Raw genomic sequence first — 22662 nt, 5'->3', positions numbered from 1 at the left:
AGTTCAAAACATTATTTAGTAAATTAAATCTAATTCTGGAACTAAAATTTGGAACTCACTTTGCTACGTTGCGTCCAAAAACACCGGACTTCATCAGGCATCTGATTGATGATATTTTTAGTTCCAGTATTAGATTTAATATACTAAATAACATAATTATGTGTATCTTTAGATTATGGGCATGGAGACAGTTGCTTATGGATATCATTCATTTTAATACCTTCCCTGTCAATATTAATGCTCTGCGTGCTAGCCATGCGCTTCAACAGAAAAAGTTGGAAGTTTTGAAATATTTTCTCAAAATATCAAGAGCTATCTTAAGAACTACTGAACCAATACTAGGCTTGTTTGTACTCATTTTAATGCATTTTCAAGCTGATTCCAAATATGGTCATGAAAATTTACATTTCTGAAATTTTTTTTATTTATTTATTTATTTTTAAACATGTCGTCTGCAGTCGACACCCGCGTGAAGAGAGTTAATAAACATAAGATAAGTTGCTAGATTTTGGATCACCCTATATTCCATCACTTTAATTGATTTTGTTATTTTGTAGATAATCAATAGGGAGACACAGTGGTTTGTATAGATACTACAAGCTTTGTTGTTTTACCCTCAATTAACACTAATTTGAGATGGAACCAAACATATCCTGAGTAAGATAAGAGGTCACATCAAGGACAACAAACTATCTAGTTGCCACACTAGTTGCTTGGCTTTACTCACTGTCATTGTCACTGCATGTTCAATTTTCTGCAACATATTTCTTTTAAACAGGGTTAGAATATTGGCAAGAGTCCAAAAATTGATTCTTGCAAAGATAAAAAGATCATATAGTCTCCTTAACCCTAACAGGACTGTATACTACAAAATACTACTTGATATATGCGCTGTTCGTGCGTGCATCCCACGTGGTGTGATGACGCAATCGCTCTAAGTGATATATAGGCACGGTTTCGCTGGCCAGCGAAGCCCAAGACCCGTGGCAAAGTGTTGCCGACCCAGTGCTTGGCATGCGAGGGGTCTCGGGTTCGAATCCCACCCAGAGCAAACAACTTCTTTCTTTGTTTTCTCTCTTTATTCCTTCCTTCTTTCCCTTTCCGTCGCCAAAAAGCCCTTAGGCGGTTAGGGTTAAGCAGTATCAAAAACCCTTTACAGTCATAGCCATCGTGTAAGAAACTTCGCTAACAAAATGAACTTGATTCACACAAAGTGCAACCAAGTTCTACTTGTGTTGCGAATCAGAATCCATGGAAAGATTTGTTTTTATTGAAACCTATTTATTACTTTTTCACGCTTGACCAGAAGTTCCATGGCTATCCTAATCCTATGTGGTCCTTATCCATTCCTGCCTGTTGTTGGTGAGCTGTTCTGCCTTGGAGAGAGGGAACTGGGCAACCTGTTAGATTTAGTTCCTATAATAAAATAAGATGTTTTAACAGTAATGTTTTTGTAAATCTGTTTAAAACTAATTTAAGCTTTAATAGCATCTCCTTGTACTCATTTTAATCAATATGCTCTTAAAGGGCATTTTGTGATCATTAGTCTCATCCTCATCCCCCACTTCTCTCAAAAAAAGTTGAGATTTTTATACACCTGGTACTCTGGCTACATAATGTTTGTATGCAAAAAATTCTTGCAATTTTGGGAATAAATTTTTTTTGTGGATATCTACTCAAATGTACCATACAAAACAGAGGATGCTAAAGTCACAAAATACTCATACCTACAAAATGCAATGATACATTATACTCCTAAATGAAACTGAACTGACTTTTTATGTTGTATCTAATCTTAATTTCTTGTCAGAATGCTGGTTTTCGTGTGTGGGTAGATGTTGACTGTATGTATGGCTCCACACTACAAGCTATGGCAGAAGCTGTGGAAAATGCTGCTGCTGTACTCGTCTGTATGTCTGAGAGGTACAAGGATAGCCCCAACTGTCGCACAGGTAACACAACCCGTATAAATTGTCTTTTTTTTTCAGCCTAGAATCACCTTTCAACCCGTATTTTCTTTTCAAGTGTATTGGGCGATTACATTTAAAATCTACACTACCCCTGGGAAGGTGCTAGAAATATCGTCCAAAGGGGGAGTATACATTTCAAATGGAATGGACACTTTAGGCAGCTCCATCTGAATTTCATACACCCTCTGGGAAAAGATTAATTGCAATCTTCCAACAGAGGGGGGGGGTGAGTTGGTTAATGTGCTAATTACATTTGCAATTCATGCTCCCCCTGTGGAAGATGTTTCCAAAATCTTACATAGGAGGTGTGTGTACTTTAAATGGATCACCCATTTTCATGGCTGGACTGATGTCACACAAATGGGAAAACACTGGAAACCTCACAAACGCATGTGCCTTATAATGGTTGCATTTTGAGTGGCATTTTTTGTGTGCACCTTTACAAGTCCAGATGTCTGTCCGCTCACATAGAGCATTGAACACATTTCTGTTGCTGACACAATATACAAGCTGCATGTCAAACATTAAAAATTGACCAAATCTGTCTGAAAACTTAACCAATATTCTTCAATATATTGTTCCTGTTTTAGATACTTTCAATAATGACTTATTGCTGGTTATTTAACATTGCTATTTAGAAAGGAGAGTCACAATGCTAAATATTATGAACCCATCACTATAGTTGAACATAATACCTGACCTAAACTGATACTCTAATCCTAACAAAGCTCGTGAAGTTGTGAATGAAAACAAGACAGTTGCTTGTCCTCTAACACTCATGCAAATCACCAACTTCCTTGAAAAGACTCCTAGCTCCTTAATTCACATCCAGTTTAGCTGATCAAGTACTCTGAAGTTGAAGACAACAGAACTTTTTGTTTCTTACCCAAAATATGTAAGAGAAATGTGAAGCTCAACTAATTCCAGACTTTTAGTGATTTCAATATATGGTACATTCTGAGATCAGATGTAAATATAAATCTATTATTTCAACATATACGTACTTTGTTGTGTGCATAAAAGCATGCTGATCAAGGCGGCTGTGGGTTAAGGCAGGTCAGAGGCCGGGAGCATGATCTAGCGGTGTTTGCATTCAGCTATTGGGACAAATAAAGTTGACACACAAGAGGAATAGTATGATAAAATTCTATACAGAGATACCCAGGCATGATTTTATATAAGGGGTGTCATTTTCACCTCATGTGTAAGATTTTTCTTGGGAGAGGAGTGGGAAAATGTCCAAAACTTTCCTTTTGACATATGTGACACGATCTGGTCCATGGGAGCCAAAGGTGGCAAATTGGAAACAGAGATAAAGGTAAAAATATGGATTAAAAATAATAAAATACATAAGAAATAGAACCAAGTATGCTAGACCTTTGGTATTTTCAGTAAATGATAGCCTATTATATGTATAATGTAATAACTACAGTAACTTAATTTTCAAAAATGCTTCCTTTGGCTCACATGGACCAGATCATGTCACATATTATGGACCTTAACTCATGTAGTGCAAAACCTATGGCAATATAAATGTGATTGTTGGCTTCCTTGACTCATTTCCTATCAGATCAATGTATTAATTGTAGTTTTAGGTTAAATGGCTAAAACTGGACAAATATATGGCTCCTGCCATTCAGCCGGTCTTAAGCTATATCCAAAGACTGCCCACTGCAAGGCCATTATATCAGTCAAAGACTCTGTGGTCAATACTTAGGTTGTATTTAATCATTTACAGCTATAAGATATTACGCAGCTTCCTTAAAGTTTCACAGAACAATATGAAATTGACAAATCCTTTCACAAATTCTGTCTTGTTGATATCAATTTTAAACATCTGTTTCATTTCCTTTTCAATTTGGCGCATTTTTTTCTTTATCTAATAGCATCATTTTTCAATTTCCCTGACAAATCCTGGAAGCTTTCCCCCTAGGCTGACACTACACACTGCTGCTCTCTGTAGGGTTAGGCTAGACAGCCACCTTTTTGTAATGGCAGTCTGGGTCATTTCTTCCAGAATTTGATCATGCTGGACACAGAGCTCGCTTGTTAACAGTGAATAGCAATGTAGGGGAAAGAGGGGGCAATACCCCTGGAGAATTATTTCATTGAAAATTGACGAAAAATAGCCAGTGCCCCATCAATCAGAATCAGAACCCCCACAAGATCTTCTCTTATCATATCCTGAGTAATAAAATGTTAAAGGCAAAGCCAGGAACATGGAATGATACAAAGAGATGTTATTTCTTTAAAATTAAGCTTAATGCTTTTGTGTTGGTCATAGGCTTCAACATAAAAGTTTTTGAGATTGATCTCAAAATATTGGGCTACCTCAATAACACTGAACCAAAACTGGGATTATTTGTACTCATTTTGATGTGTATTTTTCATGCTAATTTAAGATATGGTCATGGAAACCCATGCTTTTTGCTTATCAGGATAGCCTTTACCACCTGAACAACCCACCATTACATAAAACATGGAGAGACTCACAAACCTGAAAATATCCTGATATAAGAAGAAGATTTGCAAGGACTTGATGTTTTGCCCTATGCATGCTTATATACATGGATCAAAGTAGACCAGCATGTATTGTCAGAAATATTTATGTGACAAGAAGGGAACAAAGCAACATAGCCAGTCTTTTAATGTGGTGTGGGGGAAAAGCCTGATTTTTGTCCCCAATTTGTCAATTTTCAGCCCTTTTGTAGTCATTTGAATAAAATGTTACTCTTCACTATCACCATTTTATCCCTGAAAATTTCTTTAGGGGCAATTGGTACCCCAGGCTATGCGACTGAAAACAAACAAGACAAATGCTAGGTGAACTACAAGTATGATCATTATGAGACTCTTAGCCAGGGAAAATAAGTTTTTAATTATATTAGTAGGCTTATTTGGAAATGTACAAACAAAAAAAGAATTGTAGTTTATTTCTTGAAACTTGAAATATCAACTTATCAACACTCCCTAGCAAGAAGGATAATTCTATAAGATTTTAGAATGCCAGGAGTACCACAGCATACCATTCATATATAGGGTTCAGTGTCCTCCTAGCGATCCTGGATATATAAAGTCAAAGTCATAGTTGAACTTGATCCCTGTCTGATCCTTATTTTAAACCCAATTGCTTGAAATGCTGTTGGTTTACCAGATAAAACTGGTTTGCACCAGTAATATAGTTAAGGTAGAAATATACATCAGTGGTGAATAAAACAGTAATTTAAAAGGGAAAAGTTACTGTAAATGACTTCATATTTGTATCAATTAAGTCAAGTCTTTTTTTGACATAAATAATTTGCTGGTCCATTTAACACCTAGATAGCTACATAAATTTGTAGCAACTTGTTTTCATGAGTTGGTGTGTTTAAGTGAAATTCATAAAATTAACTTTCTTGTCAAACTTTTTTTAAGTAACATCTGCTGTGTGTGTGTGAGACAGGATACGATCCAGTCAAAAGGGAAGTCAAATTTTTTCAAAAGGACTCATAATGGATAAAATACCAGGAAGTAATTATGTTTTTGTAGTATAAAAGTTATGTGAACAGGATAGTGGGTGGGCATTTATCTACTTTTCTTGAAATCTACACAGTTTTTTTTTATCCCCATGGGCACTACCAACCAAATTATTGGCCTCTAAGAATTATTTTGATTATTGGTTGCAAAAAAAAGCTGTATCATTTATTGAGCCAATCAGAGATCTCGGTAAAAGATATGGTAAGACTAGTCAGTAGGGCTGAAGGGGACTAAGATTTAATTAGCAAGAGATTTAAGAGCTCTATTTTCATTGGTTACTCATGTGAATACACCATGTAATTATAACCAATCATAGGCACTGTATTAAAGAAAGACAGTCTTGCCCACAAGATTAAAATTTCATCCTGGCACAAAACTTTCAAGAACTATAATGAAAGACAAAGATAAAAAGAATTTATCGCGTCTGACGTCATGTGTCAATCAAACTCGAGCACGGTTTGTTTACAAGTGTCGTGATGATGACTTGCTGAACGTGGCGGTATAAGCGGGTGCCTTATTGGTAATTTTGCACCTTCAAACATACAATCCATCTCAAAAGTTAGGTCTTTATAGTAGGAAACTTTCTTTCGCGAAGGCACCATGTCAACAATGCCTAGAAAAGTTGCTTTTTGCATTGTAAAAGTACATAATTTTTCGCCATTTTATGCTATTCCTTTTCTCCGATCGGCACCAGATAATCGGCCTTCCTTTTACGCGCTATTAACCTGTGTAAACCAATCAAGGATCGGATACAGTGACATCAGACGCGATTAATTCTTTTTATTTCCTGGAAACCTTTCAATATGAGACCCTCTCTTGCACTTGAGATTTTGAAAATAAAAAACCCTGAAAATGTTACTCAAAAGTGCGTAAGGGTATTTATAGAGCTTTTCAAATCAAATCACATTGTGTTACCTTAGTTTATATATCCGCACACGCTATGACACACAATCCTAGAAATTCATTGATTCAAGCCAAAAAATGAAGGGCAAAACATTGAAGTGTCATTTCCAATTAATATGTTTTACATCAAAATCAAAACTAGCTGTCAGAACAATATGTCCGTCATCTCTCACTAGCTTCCTTCTCTCCTTCAGAAGTCATTTTCCGATTTCCTACTGAACCTCCTATATTTAAACAAGAAACAACTATATTTCCTGTAGAAAAGAGGGCAGAAAACTGAATTTGTATGAATTATATTAAGGTTGCAGGTTAATTATATGCAGTTGTTTTCAAATTTACAAATTATTATGAAAAATAAAAACTTAAAAAATATACTCTGTATTGGCCTGTATAGTGTTAATAAAAATCTGCATAGTTAAAACTAGTTTAGAGCTGGAATTTTTCGTTGTTGGTATCTTAAACATAAGTGTATTTTTTTTATGAATGCAGAACTTGGTCCAAAATTCTCACATTACACATAACACAAACTTGCAAGTAGCCTATATAAAATCTAAAAAAGTTTGCTGGCATATGTACATGACAAAAACAATATGGGTGTACACTACACACCGACAATTACATTATACAGCAGAGACACTGAAATGAATACCCGGGATCAATACACGTGAATGTGCTATGCACGATTTGATATTCTGACGATAAATCTTTGGATACCGGGGTGGAAAATGATGAATATCTCCAGTAATTGATTTAGTCTAAAGAAGCCCGATTTTGTTCCTTGCACTTGAATATACGTGTTCAACGGATATGATAGTCGTTAGCTTGCGTCTTGAGAAAGAACCATTGCGTCTTGAACTCAAAAACTGACAAACATATTCTGATTTTATATGTGCCAAACTATAGCGTAGCGCACAGTGTTATAAATATAAACTTAATACTCTGTTGGTGAGCAACGGGCGATTGGTATTTCACCGAACGCAAGAAAAGGAGGCCTACCGTATCTGATTGGCTAGAAATCGATCGCTTGATCGCTCAGAGGTGTATTACAAACTCAAAATGGAGACATGTATTCAATTCGATTGAAATCGATATTCTATTATTGACGCAGATAAAGAAAGTCAATAATGTGCATTGAATTATGATTGAAATCAATATTCTATTATTGACGCAGATAAAGAAATCGATAATGTACATTGAATTATAGATACAGCAGCTGGATCTTACTCGGGTTCCTTTGTATAATTCATTTCTCAAATAGTTGAATATATCACAATTTTTACTTTGGATTTCAAAATCTTTACTTATAAAATGCAGTAAAATATATCCACAGCAAACAGCATGGCCCCGCTAATTAGTGTATTGCTTTTCGAGTTAGTGTACTGGAAACAAAACCTGCGTTTTACCTGACAACAAATCGAATTTTCTATAATGGCAACACCATATGTGGTACTGATCATGCACAAATCGTAGAATAGAAACTATGCGGCAGGCTCTGTGTGATATCTCATATCATGTAAATGGTATGCTTAGCCTGAGTCGCTCGGCCTATCTCGAACAAAATCGCCATGCGTAGCTTTTGAAAAACGAGAGGATTCGCCGTACTATCACGGCAATTTTTGACACAAAGATATAGGGATGATGACGATGTGTAGTGTAGGCTAGCTGCACTCACTCGTGCAAGCAGTCTAAAAGCATATGACCATTGACCTCATCAATGGCGTATACATGCTCACTCACACACAGAGAGTCAATTACCAGGCTATTGTCAGTAGCCTTAGTCGGATGTCCCTCGGCTCATTATGTGTCTCAAAGGTTGGAACAAAATGGCCATGCGTGGCTGTGGATTCAACCTACCATGGCGATTTCTGCCATGAAGATATCGAGGTGATGACACTGTGCACTATGACAGAATCCAACCCCTCTTGGCTGACATCTATGGTGTTTTTATTTTTTTTTTAATCTTTACATACTCAATTTGGTGTATCTTTTTGTTTCTCATGATGTAGGTCAAAAGTGATGAAACCGTTCTTTTCTTTCAACACCAGAGTCGGTAAACAACACTAGCTCTAGGTGATATATAACACTTGTCCAGCTTTAGATAAGGGTACAAATTACTCTTCATATATTTCTATAGACTTGAATGTGATAGACCTGTATAATTTCATTTTCACCTGTCAAACTAATTCTATAGCACCTGATGTATTGACCAGTGACTGTCAGATGGTATCAATCAGGATACAGCGTACAAACTGGGAAACTTTAAGCAGCAGCTTTTTTGGCAAACAGCATTGTTTTGGCAATTCTTTGTCTTGATTGATTTAAGCATTTTGTGCTTGACTTGACACACAACAGGCAGTGGCTTGTGTGCCATTTGGTGATGGTCTGACTGTGGATCTGACACCAAGTTATATTAAACTATAGATTTTTGCATTTTTATGGACAACCAAACAAATTGCATTGAGTATGAAAGAACATAACAACTTAAAGGAGCAATTCATAATCCATAGCTTCATCCCCCACTTTTTGAAGAAAAAAAAGTTGAGATTATGCTACGGAAACCTATTAACAGAACGAAATTTACATGGTGGCCTATGGATCAATGTAATTTACATAATCATGCACAATTTGTAAGTGGAAAATAGATATCAACTGAAATTTTGAGAATAAATTTGTTTTGTAGATATCAACTCAAACATACCATAAAAAGAGGATACAAGAATCATAAAATACTCCTTTATTAATGATTGAACATGCAGTTAGTGTTGAACAAAATTAATGTGAATGTTGAAATAAAGGCAACCATGTTTATTTTTTATTTTTTATTTATAACATTAGGCCGAAGCCAGGCTAAGCCCAATAGGCCGAAGCCAGGCTAAGCCCAATAGTGCTCAGAGGCGACTAGATTCAAGGGATGCCATCCGGATATGACGGAACAGGGATATGGGATGGATCTGAAAAGAACAAATAAAATGGGGATAAACTACACAGTACCAAGTGACCAGCACCAGCACCTTCGGTGGATCTAAAAGGATTCAAAAGTGACCATGACTAAAGAAATTAAATGTTAAAAACTATTTAACAATGGTTGTTTTGTCTTTTTAAACCCACATTTTGAATGTTGTTGTACGTGATAAATAGTTTTAACAAATAAAATGATTCTCTTTTATAAACAGAAGCAGAATATGCCTTTCAACTTCGCAAGAAGATAGTGCCCCTCATGATGGAGGAATATTACATGCCTGATGGTTGGCTGGGAATCTTACTAGGAACCAAATATTACATGGATTTCTCTGGCAGGTTACGATTCGAAGATGAAGCATTGAAACTTATCAATGAGATTGGTGATTGTACTCATGCAACGGTTGATGAGGAAGGTAGGATATAGTGGGGTGAAGTAGGGTATGAGTAGTGGATTCAAATATAGGGTATGGATACATGGATTTCTCTGGCAGGTTGCTATTAGAAGACAAAGCATTGAAACTTATCAATGAGATTGGTGATTGTACCCATGCAACGGTTGATGAGGAAGGTAGGATATACGTTGTAGTGGGGTGAAGTAGGGTATCGCGGATTCAAATATAGGGTATAGATAAATGGATCTCTTTGCCAGGTTGCTATTTGAACACTGAGCATTGAAACTTTGAAGATTAAACTATGCACTGTACAGATTTGTTTGTACATCTCAAAAGACTGATTTTATTATGTATTTTATTGTATGTATTTGTCAATTATGCATTCAAATGTGATGATTAATATGTGACAAGATTGCAATTATATATGACTTGTATCTTGGACTCTGAATCATGTCAATCATGATATAAATTTGTGCATCGCCTGTGATTTCAAGAAAATAAAATAAAATGATGTAATGCTACTATACATTGTCATGTCCTTGTCTATAATTGGTTTTAAATTTGTTACTCTCTTCCACAGATGAAGTGATTGTAGAAGAAGTTATTATGCCTACTGAAGCTCACTTTGAAGGGACAAGTCCGACTGGTGTAGTGGCCTCAGCACCTAGTGTAAGAGATTGGAATAGAGAGCAAGTGGCTCAGTGGTTAGAAGCTTCAGGTCTAGCCAGGTTAGTATGGTTGACATTCAGAGAAGATTTATAGGCGATCCCATGATACTAGTGAAACATCCGGGTACTTGAGAACCAGTCTACTAGAAATTTCAATTGAATGACCACAGCTGTCAACAGCTTGATGATTCTCTGCGTACACTGTGTGATGAACGCCCGCGTGTGCGTCTCGCGGAAGCGAATCCAACCTTGCAAACTCACTCATGATTGGTTAGTATTTTCATTATCCATGGCCGTGCGTTCGCGTTGTACTTTGAAATATGCGACATGCGAAATTGGTCGCATCGCGTTCAGCAGTTGGCAGCTGTGTCCATTAAATTGGAATTTTTACTTTTAGTTTACCGATTTCTTGTACTTTCAGACTTTTATTCCTCATTCAAATGTGGGTCGATAGTAACAAGAAAGAGCTCGTTTGAAAAGGGTACCGATGTTCTTTTCAGGGCTCATCTCAAAACGCTTATCGACCCAAGTTTTGAACATATTTTGAGTGTTTGAAAATCGTGTCTTTGGAACGGGAATCAACAGTAAAGAATTGTGTGAATTACTAGACTGGTTCTCAAGTACCCGGATGTTTCAGTTGTATCATGGGACTGCTTATAAATCTTCTCTGGTTGACATTGTGATGTAATCAAATCAAATATTGCTTGTATCATATTAGCAGTTGCAGGGGCCAAGAGACAAATTGGTGGTGTATTTGTTTTAAGATATGCAGTTCTGATGTACTTTCCTCTTGGAATGTGATGAATGTCATTCAAACTTAATGCCTATAAATTTCAATCTTCTGCTCTTCTCCAGCATGCCTTTCACAATTGGTTAGAGTGTCGTGCTAAGGTTACAAAGGTTGCCAGTTCAAATCTGGCCAGATGCATTCTTTCCCAACATATAAGTGTGTTGGCTGGGTAAAGATAAAAATTTGTTTAGCAATGATAAATCTTTTTATCTTTTAAATTAACAAATTTTGTCATAATATGTCATTATTTTCTTACCATTTCAGCTATCGGTCACTTTTATCAGAATTTGATGGCAAACTCTTGGCTCAGCTGCAGTGCCTAAGAAGGGAAGCTCCCGAATTCTTCTATGCAAGTCTGAAACAAGAGCTAGGGTTCAGAAGAATTATCGACATCCTGAAATTTACTGAGGCCATGGATTGCATCTTATGATGACCATTATACATATCATCCAAGGGGCCAATCTGACAAAAATCAACGCAAAAGATTCTTGCAAATTAATGCTGTTGTATTGGTGAGAATCTACCGACATTTTTGTTTAAAAAGTCAATTTGATTCTTTGAAGTGAAATAATTGCCGTATAGTCTTGTGTGTGTGAAGAAGATGATAAGAGGCAGCTATTCAGTTTACAAGAATGTCTGGTCTGTGAAGTGAAACTAAGTGTGCAACAAAGATGTTCCAGTGCAATAAATGTAGTAGCTGCTACATGTATGTGACAACTTTAGATATTCGGTTTAATAATATTGCAAAACATGTTATTTTTGCAGCAAACATTTTTCATAGGTTCACTATTCTATATCAGCTAATATGTGGTGAACCTTCTTTGTACATTAAGTTTTGTAACTTACAAATGTTTGATACAAAGCATTTGCAACATTGAATTAAACCAAATCGAGCACCAAATTCATGAAATTAAGGTGGTACTACACCCTTGATAAATTTGTGACTATTTTTGCATTTTTCTCAAAAAATAATAGGAGCAAGGAGTCCAGTTACTACACTGGAATTTCAGTGACTCAAGACAAGCGGTACGTTATTTATGATAAGAAAAGAGGTACCCCTAGAATTTACCTCATTTCTTTACATATATAATGAACCACTTGTCTTGAATCACTGAAATTTCAGTGAAGTAATTGGATTCCTTGCCCCTATAATATGCATAACTTTTGTTACCAGTGTGTAGTAATTTTTGAGAAAAATGCAAAATTAGTCCCAAAATTTATCAGGGGCTGTAGTGCCACCTTTAATTGCTTCCAAAAATCACTTGTTTTATGGAAATACAATTATTAAGATCAGCATAGCCTTTGATTTCTGAGATGAAGAAGAGTAACCACTCCCTTGAAAGCTCCTCCTCAGGTTCAAATGCATCTATTTAAAAACTTTATGCTGATCATTTTAAACTACTCCCCTGACAGTTCATCTACAGAGAAGATATCTTACACTTCCCATAATGCATTTCTTCTATTGCAATTTTCTGTACTGATTTGCTATATCTGGTGCAACATGGGTTATGAACATAGTACATCTAGATCTTGTCAAATATGTTTAATTCTTAACTATTGACCTATGTTAAGCTAGTCTATTCTCAAAATGAAAGCAAAGGGAACTTGTACAAAGGTAACATTGTTGGTAGTGTCATTTGATGAAATGAGGTGATGTATCATGTTGCAAAGGATTCTGGGAAAGGTAAGATATCTTCTCTAGCTCACCAATTATATCCTGGATGAGGTGAGCAATGTGCCTGGATTAGGGGGTACTCAAACAATATTTTGGGTAGAAAGTGCCGCACAGATTAAAAAGATGCAGGCTCCGGACTGGATTTTGAGGACATTAAAACATGGCCTCCAGTACTAGAAATGGGATATTGTTCTGTACTGTTTTGATGAAAATGTCTGAACATTTGGCAGAAACAAGTGCTTGGAGGTACCAGTTGTACAAGGTATTTGTATAAATTGCCTGCCGTTTTCAAAATTCAAAGCCCAATAGTGATTGAAAGATAATGGAGATTACTTACAATTATTTGAGTTGACTATTTGAGTGTGAGCCTAATATCAAGATATGTGACATGATCAAGGGGAATGAGTCACATGTCGACCCTGGTCGAAAATGAGTTTTACATAGGTTTTTAAAGAGGACATTTAGAGCTTTCTGAAACTTAAAACCCCATGTTGATACGACTTTTCTGTGCAAAGTTACATCAATTTATCAATCGCTGAAAACAATATAAAACAAATGAATTTTAACACTTTCTTTGCCAATATCTCAAAATCAATATTAGCGACATCCGACTCATTTCCCTTGATCGTGTCACATATGTGTATAATGGATATGCTATTATCAATTCTGTAAGATTGCCAAGATCTGTGTTAAGTGTTACAAATGTATAACAATTTTGTAAGATCTGTACAGGTTAAATGTTACCATGGTAAGTCATAGATGCTACTTGCCTTCAAAGTGCTATACAAATCAACTCATTGAAAATTCAACTCTTTTTCTATAAAAAAAAAAACTGATATGTTTTGCAATATACTTACAAAGCTTACTTAAATAATGATGCACAGTTGGGCTGTATATAGAATCTTGTTATACCAAATGCTTCAATAACAATGCTGGGTGTTTATCAAATAACTGCTGCCCACTGTTGTTTCCAATTGTGCCTAAAAGCTGTGTATTTTAGAAATTCAATGGTACAAAATGTGTGTAACAAGCACTGTAGTAAATACTGCAGTCATATATTGGTATACTGCAGTCATATTTTTGTGATTTAAAATGAAAGCAAAGGTGTAAACTGTAGATTAATTTTATGTAAAAGTGCAAAAGTTGATTCAGGCTGTTAAGAGGCCATTTTTTCTTAGATATCTAAAAAAAAACTTGTAAAAAACGCCGCGCGTGTAGGGCAACACATTAGTATGGCTTCCACATATTTATATGCTCAGACAAGAATACCAAAGGCTTGAGAGACAAACCTGTTATTTTTCTTCACTTAACTCAATAGCAATATTTGGTTGAAAGCATTATTTTGTTTTGCAGTAGCCCTACATTATGAATGCTGTTACTTTTAGTTTTCCTGGAGCTATAGTAATGCTGTTTCAAAATTATCATCTACATCTAATTATCTATGTAATTATATAAGGACTAATATTTGGCACCTGCTTGGTGGTAATATGGAGAGCTATAAATGGGCTGTTCCAGTTGAAATCAATATACCCTCTGTGGAAGACATGCCCTTAATCCTCCACATAAGGAGTATGAATGTCAAATAATATTACCTGAAAGGGTGATTTCATCTTAAACACTCCCTGTGTGGGAGATTAAGGTCATGGTTTTCATAGGGGGTGTATACATTTCAAGTGAATAGCCCAATGCATTAGGCACACAGTGCTGTGTGTTACTTGCTCAGGTGTCAAATTGTTAATATGAACTTATTATAAAATCTTGCCTAAAGAAATCTCACCTAAGACAAAAAACCTAGCTGCTAAATGATCATGTGTTAAGCAAAACTATCAAACATAGATGTAAGCTATAGGAAAAATATCTAATTCTTGATCATGAGAGCCAACTTGGGTACACACAGATATTTGTGTCAAGCGTACTATGCAAGACCACACACTTACAGAACAAGCACATCTTTTGAGAATTGACCAATCACGGTCTTACGCAGCAGTACGCAGAAGGTACAGCCTCTCATGATCTAGAATTAGATATTTTACCTATAATTGAAATAATGCTAGAGCAGTTGTTATACGTATTAAGCACAGTGGTATATACATTCTGGGTAAGTTGATACAAGGGAATAAGGTTGTACACTGATAATTATGACGGAGCAAATGTAGTCCTTTTTGCTTCATTGCAGTGGTTCAGTGGCAACAGAGCACAGTGGCACTATTGGGTGACAGACATGTTTTATGTAATGAAATTTGTAAATTTTAAACCCTGGCAAGCTCTCAAAAGTGTATTGTTTATTGTTAAATTGCTTTGGTTACAACTGTAAGTGTATTCTTGGTGTTATGGCCCAAACTATGCATAATGCAAAATATATGTACGGCATTTGATATGGACACATAATGTGCTTTAGAATGTGCAATTATTAATATGACGGTGCAATATATTTAATACAATGCACAGTGCAAACATGAATTATGCATATGAATTGATGGGGCCTATATATACTTGTATTTCTTCCATTTCTATGTAAATGTGACCCAATCCACCTAAATGAGGAGAAATTTGTGGTAGGCCTACTGCAAGAGAAAACTTAATTACAATAGCCAAATTACATGCATACAGCATGAAGATTTTGAGTTTATACTTACCTTGAACTCAAATGAACTTGAGACATGTCCTCATTTTGTGTGAATGGGTCATAAGTGTTCTAAATCAATTTATCATGTTAAGGCAACGGAAAAAGAAAACCCTGTTCTATGGCCCGACCAACCCAGATTTTGAACAAATTTGGAAAAAAAAATTTCCTGTACAAATGAATGCCGAAATTTGAAAATTTCAGGAACAAATTTTTTATTTTTTTTCTCAAATTGCAAATTATTTACAGATTTTTAAAAGGTCGACCGACCCTACTTGAAAGGTCCATCCACCCATAGAACAGGGTTTCTTGTTTTTGTCGCCTAATAGATTTAATGTAATACATGTATGATGCGTAATTGAACATTTGAGATGCTATTACATGTATGTACTCAATGTAGACATATTTGGTGAATTTCTGTGTGCTGAGGTTCAAGTTGACAAATTCCAAAAATGAATAAGATGATTTATGATCATTTTTGTTACTATTCTTTTAAAATGAAAGGCTTTTGTAAGTTATCAATTAAGATTTCTCAAACAGAAGTTGACTTGCAAATGAAGCACCCCTCCTCTGTTAAAAGATCATTCTATGATCTACATCGTCCCACCACTTTTCTAAAAAAAAAGAATCCTTTGGCTACATCATGTTTGTGTGCAAAAATGTTCTTGCAGATTTTATTCACATTTAATATCGTCGATTTGTTCTGTTAACAGAACAAAATTACGACACAGTAGCCTATGCAGCATGTGTTTATACATTATCATGCATAACTCACAAAATAGGAATCATCTGAAATTTGGGAATAAGCTTGTTTTGTGGATATCTGCTAACATACTAAAAATGTTGTGCCTCATATTTATAAATCGATCATAGTATGTAACAGCATATGATTACTCAAAATAATGGTGCTGCAAATCATATTTTGTTGTAAATCTTGGAATATATCTTTCTCTTAGATTAATAGTATAAGATGTATGAAAGCTCAATATTGTATAGACATTCAAAACAGTATCAATACTCATCTTGAAATCATTTGGCTGAATTGATTTGTTATTCCGGTTATGTGTAGAAAAACTAGAATGAAGCAATGAATGTGTTACGTGCTAAAATGTTCTAATTAAAGTTTTGCCTCGTAGTAACAGTCTTAATTACAATACTAAAATACGTAATTAAAAACTGTTTCATATGATTTGTTGATCAATTAGAGAATAAAGGTATTGTTTTTAGCGCTGTCATACATCGTCCGTCTCATATAAGACTGTGACATCATTATTTTAAGTGAAACAATGATAAATAATAAATAAATTAAGGATTTGTATAGCGTCTCTTTTCAGAACTGAGATGATAGATCCTCAACAGGGGTTAAAAACAATACCTATATTCTCATTCTTAAACACTTCAATTCAAATAAGTATACTAAATTTTAATCACATTAAATCCTACATTTTACAGGGAATTAACTAGGGCTTAGAATCGATCAGTCCCGTTGTTGCCACATGTATGCACCTTGGATTGGATCAACTAGCGCATACATATATCCCGTTGACACGCACACGCTAAATTGTGTTATATCGTGTCATATCACACAGCAAAGAACCAATAAGATTGCAGGAACTTTCTCAAGTGTTTAAGGATGGCCTAATTGGTGGGCATATTAGAATTTTCCTTTATCATAAACTTGTTGTAAGTATGTGCACACAATCAACCTTCAAAGGTCATGTGGGGTCAGATCATCTAACACCACTCTATAAATGGGCTATTCCAGCTGAAATCTGTGACCCCTATGGAAGATATGACCTTAATCTCCCACTCAAGGTGTGTATATTTCAAAAATATAGTCACACATTTTGGTAACTCCATTGGAAATGCATACTCCCTGCATGGGGGATTCAGGTCATGTCTGCCATATGGGACATACTGATTTTATCTGGAATAGCCCAATGTCAAATTAGTTTGATTCATACTTTGACACCCTGCAATTTAAAGATGTGTAGAATCACTCAAATTGTGGTCAAACCTGGGTGGTCATAAGGTTTAAAAAGGCTAAAATGTAAATTTGGTCTTATTAATATGAGAATGTTTTGAAGAAATTAGACACAATTTGAATATTCTGGGTAATGTAGAAGTCATGCTTATTCAGAAGAACCTTGTAGGCTAGCGTTTTAATCAGCAAATTTATTATGGATACATATCGCATAATTTATATACTTGCTTCATTTTAATGGACTGCTGGATGGCTCTGAACTTTCAAGCATGTGCTAGTTAACAAAACTGTATTTGAATATATTGTATTTCATTTAATAAGTGTAGATTTTGTTTCCTGAAATATTTTATGCAGAGTGCAATAAGATAGTATTTACTTTTAACATGTGCAATAGATATTGTGTCATCTGATTTCACAACTGGACAGTGTATAATTAATCCTTCATTGGAGACTTCTGGATATTAATTGTCAACAGGGTTCACTAAAAAACTTGCCAAAATGTATTGTTTTTTTGTGTGTTTAAAATTTGATATTTTAGTTCAAATTTGATGTCTCTGCATTAATTATAAGAAATTTCTTCCTTGCAAGTGCGTGAAAATGTTATGTCATTTATATTTTAATTTGTATCAAGGAAAGCATGGGAAAATGTATATTTCCCAAAAGTGTTTATTTGACCATCCACCACAAATGGGTTGTAATATGTGATGCGATCAAGCAAAGTCAGTCAAACAAAGCTGCATTTTGCAGAAAACCCCATTGAAATTGAACAACCAATTCCAAAGATAAGAGCAATTAAAGAGTTTTCAAAACACCAGGAAACAAACCCCAGTGGGGGGCGGGCAGGGGGGCAATTGCCCCTGGCAAAAATTGCCTATTTGGGCCCCCGCCCCCTAGTGCGAGGAAAAAGGAGGGAGAGAGAGGAAAAAAGAGAGAAGGAGGGGAGGGAGGAAAGAGAGATATTGGAATCCATACGATATGCAATACCATACGATTATTATCAATAAGCCTGGCAAAATTGTCTATTTGGGCCCCCGCCCCCCTAGTTTGGGCCCCCGCCCATATAAGCTTGCCCCCCCCCTGGAAAAAAATCCCAGCTACGCCCCTGCCTGGTTGCGATCATCATTATCCTGATTATTTCAAATATGTACCGTATTCGTTCCACTGGTGTAATGAGAGAAATTTCCATTACCTGCCCAGGGTACTTGACAGAGTCATTTTGGGTATTTTTTTATTTTGTTTGCATAATTGTATATGTAAAAAATGGCCCAAAATATGGATTTTATGTGTAATTGGTCCTGTATTTAATGCACATGTAGTTGGATTCTGCACAGGAATGGGCGTTATAATGGAACAAATACGGTAGTTGAACTCTGTACAGATCTGGGACATTTGTAATACTAGTAATGATGATTAAATGTATGTATAATATATAATGATAATCAAGATTTATAGAAGCAAATTAAGAACAGTATCATATCATGAAAACATAAAAATGATGTTTATAAAAATATTGCTCAAAATTCCATGAATTAGCAGTCTGGTGATATTACTTGTGTAAATGCTAACTATATCCAATAGCTGTCATGATTTGAAGATGACAATTTTAGGGGTAGGGTCTAAAGGGCAGGTTATTGTCCAACGTTTGTCTGCCGCGATTTTCAATGGAAGATGGCGATGTAAATTTTAGTAAGTATGCCTGCAAGACATCGGACATGGCCTTCAGGTGACAGTTGGTAAAGGTACCATACACTACTTTGTTGTATTGATGGCAATATGTGACACAATCAAGGGAAATGAGTCTGATTATGCTTTCAAATTTTTTGCCAACCTTCAAAAATGTTGTATTTGCAAACCCCACAAAAATTTGGAACAGCCCATTTGTCTGAAGGGTCATTAGTCGGAAAAGGGTTAAAGTTAGGGTTTAGGGCATTTTAGGTTAGGACAAGGGTAGGGGTTAGCATTAGGCTTAGGGTCAGGGTTAATGACCTGTTGGACTTCCGTTTACTAAGCTACAGGCAATTTATCATTAACACAGTAAAAAACAAAAGATTTAAAGTACTTTTTGCCAACAAATCATCAAAATAATATAATTTAAGCAATAGACATTATTTGTCCTGGTCATGTCACATATGCTTACTCTATCATTATATAGTCACATATATACCGTAAACGTTCGCCTAATGGCGCACATGGGCTCCTTTGCCTTGGGGTAAATTACATGTACAAACAGAGAGCTCCCTCCTCTAAAAATCCCAACAAGAGTTAAAGGGTATTATTTGCTGGTGGGATTATTAGGGGAGGGCACTTTTAGTTTGCGTCTAAAATTCCAGTTATGTCCAGGGAGCCCATAGCGCTATTAGGCAAATGTTTACGGTATTATATATATATGTGGTGATAGCAATGTTTAAAGGGCTATTCCAGTTGGAATCCATACTCCCCCTATAGAAGGCATGACAATCTCCTGCAACATAGGTGTAGATATCAAATGGAATCCCCAATAGTAACCCCGTTTAATTCACACTTCCTGTGTGGGAGATAAGGATCATGTCTTCCATAAGGGATTCATGGATTTCAACTGGAAAAGCCAACTGGGTAAAGAATAAAGACAACTGCCATTACATGTATGCTGTCATCTAATCTGGTGAGTTTTATTTATTTAAAATGGTTCTCTTATCAGTGATATTGATCACAATGGATCAAAGTGCAAGTTCGATTTCATAAAGCTTAATGAGTTTAGCCTATATATTATACATTGTACAACTCAAATATTAGCCATGTATTTATCATTTTATCAAATGCCAAGTGGATTTTTTTTTAATTGGCAAACTTTTTTTATATATAAACGATGACCATGTGTAATTTAATTAAAATTAAATTTACTTTGAAGTAACAGATGAGATATCTATATTGTCGCATTCGTTCATTTGATTCTCCAGTTTGAAATAAGTGACCTATTACATCAAACAGGTTCATTAGGATGTCACCAGAAACATAGAGAGAGTTCTCATGATATATCAAACTTATTTGTTTTTTTAGTGATGTTCACATCCTATCAGGATGCTTTCTCAAACTGAATTGGCTACTGATTAGTGAATCAATCTGAAGCAACAACATCAAGCAGATTCTCATGAATGCAGGCCAGGGGGCCTATCAACTTGGTCACCTTTAGATCAGCTCATCCTGAGGACGTCATTTAATGATGTCACTCCGTCCAGACCAAGATCAGCTGCCAATTCAGTTTGAGAAAGCATCCTGATGGGATTTGAAATGTGACTACTATAAAGTCAAGTAGTAAGTTTGGATTTATTACAAGAACTCTCTTTATGTTATATTATTATGTGGCCTAATTAAATGTCAGAATCTCAAGATATAACATATAACCTAATATGTGCCCATCCACCACAAACTGGTCGTAAAGTCGGCATTTTACATTTTGAGATCAATTAAAAACAGTATTCCATTTCTATGTAAAATATATTAGGAATTTGACCTTTGATGAACCATAACTTCACTTCTAGATGTCAGATGAAGCTGGTTGAGGTGTCATTGTAAAGCTGAAAGGGCATTCTTTCAAAATCTGCAATAAACAGAAAATGATCTAGAGCCGACTTTACTACCACTTCGTGGTGGATGGTCACATATCACTTGCCTGATTTGGTTCTCGTTATGAGTTTGACAGACTGCCAAATCTGGATTTGTCTCTTCTTTGGAAAATCAAAGAGGGGATCCACCGCACGGCACTCCGACGGCACTGCATCATTAACGTACCTTGTCTACGGCCCTCTTTCCTTCACTTATGCAGATCACTATTAAATATTATTAATATAGGCTACCCTCGGAGCTGAATCCAGTTTCAGCACTCGGTCAAACTCATACCGATATAAATTATGCCCTTTTTAATCAATACACAACTTATTGGTATACACACATTATATTATACATGCCTCTGGATACTATTCTTTCATATGAACAAGATATAAACTTTCTTATTTATGACAATTCAAATTACACAATGAAACCACTGCCGATTCCAGAAAGATAAAAGTACTACATTTTTGGAATTCAATGTCTTCCATAGGGGGTGTAAGGATTCCAATTGGAATAGCCCAATATGGGTAATATTTGACATCATATATAGACTTGGAAGAGTCTGGCCTTACAGCTGCGTACATTATTCTTTGCCACACCCACTGAATAAGAATGTGTTGTAAATGTTACTGAAATCCTCCCCAGATCTATGTCAGTTACTATACTTTGATCAGCTCGTAATCGGCGGGGCCTTTAACATCGTGGATTATTATCAAAATATTTTATTTTGAGAATTTTCTTGTGGCATCTCGCCACAAATTATTAATTCAAGTCCTATACTTTGTCTGCTTTCTTTAACAAACAAAATATAGATCAGACAGGATAAACAAAAAGCACTCTTAACGTGAGTCTACTTTCCGGCGTAGTGGTAAAAGCCTAACATTTCCCGCCTATTATGAGCTGATCAAACTATGTGACACGATCTGGTCCAGAGGGACCAAAGGCAGTCAATTTGAAATTGAGATAAAGGCAAAAATTTAAGTAAAAAAACAACAAAATACATAAACAAGGCGGTTCTCGAACCACGAGTCTCGCCTGCTTTTGCAACCGCCTGCTTTCGCGATTACTTTCAGTAGAAGTAAATGAATTTCATGAACCGCTTGCTTTCGCGATTACTTTTGATAGAAGTAAATGAACCTGCAACAACCCATGGTGAACCCGAAATGACCTTCCAAAAATTTGGCTCTAAATGTTGCCTGTACCCACAAAGTTTCATGCCAATACGACAGTTTTACTAATTTGACCTCAGATGACCCTGGTGATCCCGAAATGATCTCCCAAAATTTGGCTTTAAATGTTGACTGTACCCACCAAGTTTCATGCCCATACGACAGTTTTACTAATTTGACCTCAGATGACCCCTGGTGACCCCGAAATGATCTTCCAAAAATGTGGCTTGAAATGTTGACTGTACCCACCAAGTTTCATGCCCATACGACAGTTTTACTAATTTGACCTCGGATGACCCCTGGTGACCCCGAAATGATCTTCCAAAAATTTGGCTTTAAATGTTGACTGTACCCACCAAGTTTCATGCCCATACGACAGTTATTACTAATTTGACCTCAGATGACCCCTGGTGACCCCGAAAT

The 22662-nt window shown here is 35.9% G+C and overlaps 1 protein-coding gene across 1 annotated transcript in view; it reads left to right on the top strand.

Moving 5' to 3' along the window:
- LOC140142377 (uncharacterized) overlaps nucleotides 1-11977 on the top strand; it is a 68545-nt gene extending 56568 nt beyond the window's left edge. Inside the window, exons 8-12 of the mRNA XM_072164346.1 lie at nucleotides 1811-1952; nucleotides 9563-9773; nucleotides 9818-9918; nucleotides 10323-10470; nucleotides 11465-11977. Of these exons, the coding sequence (XP_072020447.1) occupies nucleotides 1811-1952; nucleotides 9563-9773; nucleotides 9818-9918; nucleotides 10323-10470; nucleotides 11465-11630 (768 nt within the window). The 3' untranslated portion in view covers nucleotides 11631-11977. The remainder of the gene's footprint in view (nucleotides 1-1810; nucleotides 1953-9562; nucleotides 9774-9817; nucleotides 9919-10322; nucleotides 10471-11464) is intronic.
- Nucleotides 11978-22662: the final 10685 nt, after the last annotated feature.

The sequence above is a fragment of the Amphiura filiformis genome, chromosome 20 (assembly GCF_039555335.1).
Source record: "Amphiura filiformis chromosome 20, Afil_fr2py, whole genome shotgun sequence".
In the NCBI taxonomy this organism is placed as follows: domain Eukaryota; kingdom Metazoa; phylum Echinodermata; class Ophiuroidea; order Amphilepidida; family Amphiuridae; genus Amphiura; species Amphiura filiformis.
This window is presented reverse-complemented; position numbering and strand designations above follow the sequence as displayed.